General features: G+C 33.1%; 1 protein-coding gene across 6 annotated transcripts in view; it reads right to left on the bottom strand.

Moving 5' to 3' along the window:
• Positions 1 to 11,340, bottom strand: part of LOC108688747 (syntaxin-1A) — a 49,492-nt gene continuing 38,152 nt past the window's right edge. For 2 of the 6 annotated variants that reach the window (XM_018195110.1, XM_018195113.1), the window contains one exon: positions 2,813 to 4,931. In XM_018195110.1, the coding sequence (XP_018050599.1) occupies positions 4,854 to 4,931 (78 nt within the window). In that variant the 3' untranslated portion in view covers positions 2,813 to 4,853. Of the gene's footprint in view, positions 300 to 1,335; positions 1,429 to 2,812; positions 4,932 to 7,301; positions 7,453 to 10,803; positions 10,915 to 11,340 lie in introns of those variants that run through there. The other 4 variants (XM_018195109.1, XM_018195111.1, XM_018195112.1 and 1 more) reach the window with 4 other exon arrangements.

Below are 11,340 nucleotides of genomic sequence, written 5' to 3'. Positions count from 1 at the left end.
GAAGACGAACAACAATAAAAATGATGATGATGACGTCGGCGACGATAATAACGATGGCAACGACGATCCTTTATCTCTTTGGTTTTCTTCGTGTCGAGCTGGAGAACGCGCTAATAGACTGAAGGTTCTAGCGATGATAGGTGTTACGACAGAAATGCGTCAATGATGGCACCTTCGACAATGACGATCTTCTTTCGTCTGATGGCGATCAGCCTCACGTATCGAAGCGATATGAGTGAATGCTGACGCTGCCGGCGGTTCGAAATTAGGTACACGATGCTGCTGGTCTTTGGACTTTTCTGAACAAAAAGATCATCTGAGTACATACAGTGACAGGGCAATTAAATAAAAATCTTATCGATTTTGGAATGGCAATGTATTATCAGCCTAATGTTATTACACTGGTCAACAAAATTTCGATAACATTGATAAAACCTATATTTTGTGCTTTTCTGTTTTTCATATTTGATATTCAAAAAATCGTAACACATTTTTGTGCAGTTAAAACTTGTACTTTAAAAATCTAAAGCAAGTTCTTCCCATAGATTTTATTTAAATGTATGAAATAAATTTTATTATGTATGTATGTAGCTATTTCATTATAAAATCACAAAGTAGATGGCTTATAAAAACTTTAAAGAAAACTTCTATTTCAATCATAAGTTGAAAATCAAAGTAAAATGGATTTCTCATGTATATGTCGTCATGTGTATTATCTCTTCTCACATAGTTGAAAAGGAACAAAAGAAAAATCTTAAATCCATCTCACGATGTAAAAGTGATTGAAGAAAAATAAAATAGACCTTCCCCCTTCCCCCCCTTTCTCTCTCTCAAAAATGACGTCATAATAAATATTTCAATAACAAAAGAGTTATACGTGCAAAATTCTTAATATTTTCGTATTCAGTGAGCAAAAACGATTAAAAATCACCTTATTCATATCAACAAATTTTTTTATTTGTTGACTAGTGTTATTGATAATATTAAGTAATAAAAAGTTAACTTTAAGAACTTCTGTAGTTAAAAATTATGTACGCTCACAGATTAAAAAGTTGTAACACTTTCGATAGATTTTGGAATGAACTCATCGAGGGATTGATTGTTATTTATGGATTCATAAAGAAAACCCATTAAAAACTCATTGAAAAAAAAGTGTTGCATCTTTTAGTCCATGAGTATACATATCATTGTATATTATTTCAACATAACAGCGGACAATCAAATAATAATTACAACAACTGTACATGCATTAATAAAACGGCTATTCACATATATTCTTATCGTTATTTGAACATTTCCAATAAAATATCAAATGTCACGCGTCCTGGCACGTACCTGGTTTGGCGTTCACAGTCCGAAATATCCACCGATGGTGGTAGCGACGACAACGCCCAATACGGCGAGGCAAATCATGATCATGATCTTCTTCTGCACTCGGCATTAACAGAGAAGTTTAATATAATTTATTATAAACCTTTCTCAGTCTCTCTCTCTCTCTCTCTCTCTCTCTCTCTCTCTCTCTCTTTCTCTCTCTCTCCTAACTCTCATTCCTAAATTTTTTTATTCTCACATCTATTCCCCCACCCCCGACCTCTCACTCTTTCTCTCTCTTCATCTGCCTCCTATTCTGTGTGCTCTCTGTCCATTGTTAATACATTACACATTACATTACACATTACAACTGTTTACTTATCGATTGATTATATAGTAAAATACCTGAAAGAAATAAGCTCTTGCTCGTTGCCGGCATGGACGATGCACGTTGAAGTGGCCTGCATAAAAAATGATGTATGAGTATGTAACTGTGATATATATCCGACGGAAATAGCAATTGAATGGCTGACTCTCGCAACGTGTAGACTTCCAATTTTTAAATTGAATTGCTTCAACGGTTAGGATATGATGTATATATAATTCTAAGTAAGTAACTTTAACTTACTATGTTTTAAATTTTGATAATCTTATCTTCAATATACAAGACATCAGAAATTTTTTATCAAAAAACATTAAATCTTAACTTAAGAAAAAAATCGTTCCAAAATTTTTTACTTCAATTGGCCGAAAAATTTAGAGATGATAAAAAGTGCGAGAAATCTGAAACGCCTTGTACATGAGAAAAAGTACATAATCAATCATAGAATTGACACCATTCTGTTCGTATTTAAAATTTTTCGCGATATCAGTAATGAAATCTCGTGGTCTTTTTGTTGCATCTAATAGAGAGAAATAAGATAAAAATTAAAGATGATAAAGAGATTATTATTACTCGGAAAAAAACAGAAATACAGACCTTCATTAATCGACACCATTAACGTTCATTTTCTTCCAAGAATTTCCTCTTGTTTCCGTGCAGCTTCAACGGTGCATCTTCTCAACAAGATTCTTTTCTAATTTATCTTATTCCGCTTTTCTTTCTCCCTTCCAGCAAGCATACTCCGCCAAAGAAATTTATATCTAATATCCACCATGAATTAATTCTCGATCGAATGCATTGATGTTTCGTTTTTCTTATATCTTGTATAAAACGCAACATGAATTCTATTATTTTCGCGATTCTACTATTATTTCGTACGGTCAACGTTAATTATATGATATCTCATTTTATTCGCACCTGGTATATTATTAACGAACAATTTCCTTTTTGTTTCTTTCTCTACGAGGCGGCAAGTACAATAAAGACGACAGAAACAAAGACGTACCATATCGCCATTCTCCTAAGTATAACCGTTTCTTTTTTTTACGCTGAATACATCCAAAGAAGAAAATGTTTATTATACTATCGGCATTAATGATTAATATTGTTACTCTTTTTTTCGTTATCTCGTTATTATTATTATTATTATCATCTGCTCTATACAAATTACGATTATTTACATGTACAATGCCACGGGCACCATTATCGTGTCGTGCGGTTTGCATTGCGACGACGGTGATCGATATCTAAGTATTCATTGGAGCATACATACGTATCACGAAACACGTCGTTATCATGCGGATTAATGTCTCGACCTAGCAGAAATTCTCGCATCCAGACAAGGATTAAGGTACGCGGGCGTGAAGAAGATAACGTCTCTGTCACATTTCGCACAGAAACGATCGATCAGTTCTAGGACAAATACGGAAGCGTCGAACTCCAACTCGCGCCGCCCGCGCCGATTCAAATTGCCTTTTCTATTATCTAGAGCAAGCTTCTCCAACATTTTGCTTGTAAACGTTTTATTTAACAAGAGATGAAAGCGTTTATAGTTTGCTGATAAAGTGTTGGACAAGTCTGATCTAAAAAGTATTGCTGATTTAATGATATCAAACGAATCTGCGGCGACAACAAACAATTTGCGCCGACATCAAATAACAATTTCGACAAGAACGAAGATTGAAAATTGAAGTCGAATATTTTCGCGCTCGTTGTAGCTACGTCCCAAGAATGTTTTCTTAATCGATGTTAAGAGATCTCAATATAAAACTGGAAGAATTTAACGACAGGTTTTTTTTTTAATTGAATTTAATTGAATTACTATGATAACTTTGCCTTCATGTTTTAATCTTTATTTATTCATTTAAAGAACGGAGTTATGTGAGAGTGAGAATTCTGAATATAAAATATGTTGAGATCTTATTTTAGTGATTCTGAACTGTTTTATAGATTGCTGACATTTAACAATTTCTCCTCCAGTGACACGGTAGTCAAGATCAATATTCGTTGGTGATAAATATAGAAAGAGAAATGAAAATCACAAATGGTTCAGTTTGCTGTCGCTGCATTTCATATTAAATCGACGGCGAGCTTCGTCTGAAGACGATTTGGAAAAGGGCGCATGTGTTCGATCTCGCGCGTGATTTTCGATTGTGCAATTGCCATTATTACTCGCTCGCGTCAGAACTTGGATAAGAACGATGAAGTGACAAAAATAATAAAAGTGAAAAAAATAATAAAAGGCAGTGCGAAGATACGCCCGAATGCGAGGAAAAGCTATCAGTGATGGCGATCTTCATTCCATTCCAAAGAAAACACCGACTTCGATCATTTTTCTCAACATTTCTTCTTCTCTCCATTTCTACGATTTAACGCAAACTTGCAGTGCACGTATTTTAAACAAACACAGTATTTATTGTACAAGCACTATATACGTACATTTCTTTTTTAATTTCAAGAATCGTCGCTCTGCAAGTTTATACAAATTTTTGTATCCATTTCTTCTCGCAATCGGTAAGATATAGTTTCTTTGAAAGAATGTAATAAAAATTAATATCGCGGTTTTACACGTTTTCCAACGTATTGAGGCGCAAGAGAAGGAACTTGATTGCAATCTTCGCTAATAAAGTGATAGTTGTTCTTCGTGTAATCCAGACTTATAGCGCACGTTTTATCACCATTCCTAACATTTACTCTGACGTTATGATGTTTGCGATCATCGAGGCGTTTTTCCGAGAAATTACATTCGCACGATGGATTCTGATCATCATTACATTCGATATATTGGTTAACCCGCGGTTAGAATAATCATACAAAGAGAATACAAAGTAAATTCTTTACGACTAATAAACGTATAAACACATAAAATTTATTAAAATTCAATAATAAATAAACGATTAACGATATCTTGCGTAGATGATACTTTGAAATCGGTGATGCGTATCGCGCTAATCTGAATTTCCCGGTGAAGATTTAAGATGGATCTTCGTTATACGATTCTGGCTTGTCGTCAGAGAGACGAGACAAGAATGACGAATATTTCGGCAATTCAAAATACTTGTTTCGTCCCGATTTGTTCTATTTTTTTCCCTTCATTCCTACTCTGCGAATGTGTTTATTTCTTTTTTTCTATCGCCAATGTCGCGTGCGGACGCTTAAATTAACTTAAACTAACTGCCAAAATGATAATCAGAATGATGACTGCTATCGTCACACAGATCGATATCAGGAACAATTTCTGTAAAATAAAATAATTGCATGATCGCTTGAAAAAAAAACAAAACAAAAAGAAAAGAAAAGATGAAACGAAATAAGATTGAACTGAAATCGCGACGGTTTTGGATGAGCATTCGAGATGAAATGACAGTTCCGACTTCGAGCGTTTAATTATATGGTATATCAGAGAGATTCTTAATTAAACGCATCCATAAACGTTATTTACTACACTCGCATTCATCCAGCATTTGCCTTTGAAATATGTATTGACAATATTCTTCCGATATCTTTTCCACATTTTATTGTTTTTATTCAAAGACTAATAGATATTATTAACACTGAACGTTCCATACTTCTCTCTTCGCCATCTTTGAATCCATCAAGTAATATGGAACTTTATAATACTTTGCTAACAGAAATTTTATTGGTTTTTTTTAAACATTTATATACTATATATTGTTACGAATAAATTGTAAATTTTGGATTTAGCATTCGGATTATTTACAAAATTTATAGATATAATCAAATGCAGAAAACTTGGAGGACATTTAATACATTCACATACGCGCCTTATCGAATTTTGATAAATATAATTGGGTTGGCAAATAAATTCGTTCGGTTTTGTTAATTTAAATTGTATAATATTTTCCTTAAAACAAAATTTAAATTTAAAAAAGCGTGAAAACACTATTTTTTCAAAAGATTATTATATTTTTTTGAGTTTACGTTTGTTCATTTTTATATATAGAAAACTATGAGCTGAAAGAACGGAAAATTTCTTCTCACTTTGGACCTGTCATGTGCTAAAAAAAAAAAGTATAAAAATAAAAGCTTAAAGTTTTCCCTCAAAATTCATTTAAAAAAATGTTACGATTTTTTGTTACTACTCTCTAAATATGAATCAGTGATAGTCATTAATTACCCAGAGACACACTTGGCACTGATAATCAGTAAAACTCAACTAAAAAAAGAAGAATGTTTGAGCATTACATAATTAAAATACTGATATCTACACGTTAATTTCAATTTTCCAATACCATATTTATTGAATTTAAGCACTAAAACAAGGTTAATTAGATCACATAATAAAGATTAGCTAGATTAAGGATCTCACATTTAATTCACTGCATTAATTATGCAGAATTAAGAATTAAGTTTTTTAATTGCGGTACGATCATTTTTAACGGAGTTATAAGCAATCAGTCGGAATGCTTTTTTACTTAATCCGTAAATAACTTACTCTTTAAATCAGTGGACAATTACTAATATCAATGCCAAGTATGCCATTGGTAATCAGTGAATTAAATATGAGATCCCTAATCCAGCTAATCTTTATCATGTGATCTAACTAACCTTGTTTTATTAATATATAATTGCTTAAATTCAATGAATATGATATTAGAAGATTGAAATTAACGTGCAAATGTCATGTATTTTAGTTACATAATGCTCAAACATTCTTTCTTTTTTAGTTGAACTTCACTAATTATCAGTGCTAAGTCATGTCACTGGATAATTAGTGATTATCCACTGATTCAAATTTAGAGAGTATATATGTATATCACACATATACATAAATATACATGACAAATAGAAGAAACTTGAATTAAAATATTGTTAAATATGTACATTCGCCAATTAATTTTATGTATCTCGAAGTACGGAACAAAAATTTTATTATTTCTCATCAAATAAATGGCAAATGACGAATGCATATCAATAAAATTGCCGACAATCATCTCGAATTTCCTCCAGAAACTGGATTCCACATCTTCACAGTTTTCTGCGGTTAATCACAAGCACAATTATCGATTATTTGCACAAATAAAAAACTGACAAGACGGGTACCCCGAAACTGAGATTATCACATCGACGACATCGCGTCATCGATTTAAGATATTCACAATCCGGAGGAACATCGAGCGATGTAATGAAGTGTACTTATTGTTAACGAAACGAGCGGATACGATGGTGCAGATTATTATGTTAATTAATTAGTAGTTTGTTACAGAGATTAGTCGAAGGATTATCGGCGTAAGATTACGGAGAAATGTTATTAGGATCGGCGCGGGACATCCATTTTATTAGCATTTATATTTCCCTTTGTCTTTTTGGCTTAGCGCGACTTTAAAAATACGTTCACAACTCTAAGCGACTTCTATGCGTCATAATTCTTCCACAACATCTATTCCCTTCCTCCTACAAAACTTCTGATTACACTGCATATCCGATCTCATGCGTTTCTCCCCAAGTTGATCGCAACTAAGTTTCTGCATATATTATTATTGTTACTTTGCTATTATTATATTTACTACTATTAATATTATTATTACATTTTTGCTATCGCGATGTATTCGTTTTTCCTTTCTTTCTCTACCTTCTTTTTCAAAATCTTTAAACTCTTCTTGTTTGACCCATATCTTTCCTTCCCTTACAAAAAACACCCCCCTCGGCCATTAAGATGCCTTAGGAAGGCACCCTATTATTATGGCGACTAGTATGACCGCCGATATTAGGACGCAGATTATGATGAAGATCATTTTCTGTGGACAGAAAAGCAAAGAAGGCCACATATAAGGTACGCCCATGTCGATAAAGAATTGAAGAAATCGCAAAGAGAGAAAAAGATATAGTGAGAGTGTATCGAAATAACGTTACGCGCTTCGTGAGTAAATTGTAAGTAAGCGACACGTAAATACGTACCTTCGAAAAATTGGAAAAGTAAAAAGAGAAATAAAATGTGAAGAATATTTTCGGTGACGGCGAAATAAGAAAGAGAAGAATAAAACCTTACAATTGTACGTGAGTGCAGTGGATCAGAAATCAAAATTCGAAACTTACGGAAGAAGAAGCGGTGGAAAAAAAGAATGCAAGAAGCGAATATGTGATTCACGTGTTCGTTCATGCTGACTTGCATTACCGCAAGTGATAAAAAAAAAGACAAGAAGAGAAAAATCTTATTTCTTCCGATGTGTATCTGTTCTTTTTACTTTGCTAGAAATGCTTTATTAAAAATATTTGCTTCCCTTTTAATATTAACTCATAAATAAAACGGTTAAAATACGAGGGAAAAAATTTGTTAGTCACAGAGTAACAATAAAATTAGAGCTAAATAACGACAATAATTTTGTGACGCGAAATTAAACATTTTTGCGAGTAACTTTGAAAGAAAGAAAAAACTGAAAATATGGAACTCAACGATATATATATGTTTAATATTTTAATAAAATGAACACATAAATAAACATATCCTTGGGAATGTCCAAAGAAAAATAAATTTTTAGAATTATTTACAGTGGAACCAGCTCTGATGAGTTTGATCTTGATATATATTGTCAAAGTCTTGAGTAATTTTGCCTTAACAACTAAATAGTGCTCCCTTATAGTTTCTGAGATATTTAGGTCCAAATCCAAAGCTCACAGTTAACTCTTAATAACCGAGATCCAACTTATTTCCCATTTATTTCCAATTCTAGAATTTTAGAATTAATCGTGAATTGTGGAACTGGGCCTTACAGTTAAAGTGTAATTTTAGTATCATGTGTCTATATGATTTTTCACCCGAAACAAAGTCCATTCTACCTCCCTCTCTGTCCAGGCGTCCGATTTTTCACGCGAAGTAAGATTTATAAGCATGAAGTCGTTCACTCCTAGGCAAAGGGAGAGATCGGCTGGACCTCGCTTCGCGGTGAAAAATCGGATACCCCTGGGAGAGATAGGAATGAATCTCGCTTCGTGTGGAAAGTTATCATAAAATTAAACTCATTTATAAAATTTATTTTGTTTTAAACTTGTTAACGAGTAGATTAAGGTTATTCAGAGTCATAATCTTGACAACATATGTCAAAGACAAGGCTATTCATTATTGTAAACAATTACCCTCCACTAGAATTATAAAAAAAAATAATTTAGATAAATTTTTTACTAAATTTTTACGGAAGTAAAACAATGTATATTATTTAAAAATAGTCATTATATGTAGTATATAGTATGTAGTATGTAGTATATAGTATGTAGTATGTAGTATATGGTATGAGTATATAGTATGTAGTATGTAATATTATATGTAGTATGTAGAGTATATAAGTGACGATAACTTTTAGGAAAAAGAAGGAGTTGGCTGCCAAACATAATCAAGCATATACAACTAATGCTGCGGGTGCATTACAAACTATAGTTAATCACACATATCAAACCATTCTACCCGATAATAAAGTTGTTTATTCCGCTATCTATTTTATTATATCGTTTCTGTGCTAATCTACAGAACAATGCATTCATCTATCTTTATACTATCAATCTATTCGACATCGACTATTATACTTCATCTCTTTTACCGCGATCCCACGATGGACTTCGATCGCGGAAAATACTGTCGCAAACGTAACACAAAGCATAGTGCAGTGGTAATTAGCAGGAGTGCAATTGTAACTATACACAAAATTAAAAATCAATCACAAAAAACAAGGTTCGGATTCCACTCGATGCGAAATGCCTGATCGTAGGTAGTATTAGAACAAAGGGAATTATTTCAGGAGCAAAAAAGAATTTCAACAATTTCATTTCGAATCAAGTATTTTTAAAATCATTTTTGATACTCAAATATTTCTTAAATTTGTTGTTTCAGTAACTTTATATCTACTCTGTCGAAAAAAATATGAAATTTAATATATTTTTTGAAATTTAATATATTTTTAAGTTACACAAGTTAAATTCAATTTTATAACATTATATTAAAGTTAATGTATTTAAAGTAATTGAAAAGGATATTTATAAACATGTATATAAAATTCATTGTACTTTTCATATAATTTTATGAAATTTTATATACTTTCCATTAAATTTTCTTTTCTTTGTGAATATGAATAAAATTTATTACTGCATGAATGCATTAAAGTTAAGTTACTTATGTAAGTTATTTCATATTTTCATTGACAACATTTAAATATTTTTAATGTACCTGTTAGAAATTTGCTTCCGTTACATGTAATGGAAGCAAATTTTTTTTAACAATATACATTATTATTTTCGGTTAAAATATCATTATAATCGATTCTCTCTTACACACATACACACACACACACACGCGCGCGCGCGCGCGCGCACGAACGCACGCACATACACATTCTGTGCTTTATAATTTAAGAAAATATTTATAGAAGTTTTTGTGCGTGTACGTTGTGTGTTTTGCATACAAGTAAAATATCATATTTTTCTGGACAGGCATTCTTAAATCGCAATAAATCTTTTGCTATTTTTAATATTTATCCCCTACGGCCAATTGAATGCGTTTCCAAGTGAAAAATGTTTACTTTGAGAATCATAATGGTAAGAGAGGTCAAGATTTTATGCGGAGCAGAGAAGAGATGATAACAATGCAAAAGAAAAATATTACTCTGTGATAATGTTTTCAAGTCCGCCGTCGCGTTTCATAAAATTTCGAATAAATCTTTCTCGAATTAATCATTCATCCTTTTTGCTCCTTTTCATCGGAAATTTTATTCATTCGCCATGTCGTCTTTTGATGAAGCCAAGCGAAATGATTCCTTATTGCAAATATATTTCAGAAATGTTCAGTAAATCCTGAATTGATTCACGGAAAAAGACAACTCTTCGATGGATTTCAAAGAAATTATTACTTCACAAAATTCGCGATGTCGATAAACAAAAGGGAAAAAAAACGTATTTTCTTGATAACATTTTCAGATAAAGAATCAACTTCTTTCTTAAATTTAATCCAGCATTAAATTGAGTTAGCAGCGTTCATGTCGATCGAGCTGATCCGAAACTCGCGAAAATCTGCTCCTTGTCTCGGAAGGCTTTTCGTTTCTCAATATTACGCGAGAAATAAATTTGCCTAGTTTCAGCTGTGTTTGGTGTCTGATGTTTTTTACCTTACGAGCCTTGGATCTGTACTCTTCAGCTTTAATCAGCTCGCCCCGGGCCTGGCCGACGTGGTCGCCGGTCTGATTCACGCAGTACTCAATGCTGTCCATCATTTCACCCTGCCATACCGCATGTGGGACAAAGGACGGAACTCGAGATCGGGATGGACATGAAAGGAAGGAGGATTTTGAGGTGGAACCAGGTTCGCTCGTCGAGGGGAACAACCTCGGGGATGGATGCACCCAGGATGACATTTATACACACATAATCGGCGAGAGAGAGAAGCAACATCCCCGCAGCAAGAGAATGCCACATTCCCAGCGTCGTACGCGCATGTATGTGCAGGCACATACACACCGTCATATTTTTCACATCGACACAGTTATACACATGTACCCATATTATCGACAGCATAAAATTAATACACAAGGTTAATAGTATGAGTAATAGTAAACAGAGCAGTTGATGGACAGAGGCACACAATTAGCACACCCATGTTTCGACAGAGAGAGCGATTTATATAAGTATAGGGAAGAAAAAAGGGG

Source organism: Atta colombica, unplaced genomic scaffold (genome assembly GCF_001594045.1).
Source record: "Atta colombica isolate Treedump-2 unplaced genomic scaffold, Acol1.0 scaffold238, whole genome shotgun sequence".
In the NCBI taxonomy this organism is placed as follows: domain Eukaryota; kingdom Metazoa; phylum Arthropoda; class Insecta; order Hymenoptera; family Formicidae; genus Atta; species Atta colombica.
The sequence above is the reverse complement of the archived record's forward strand: the minus strand, read 5'-3'. Positions and strand labels throughout refer to the sequence as shown.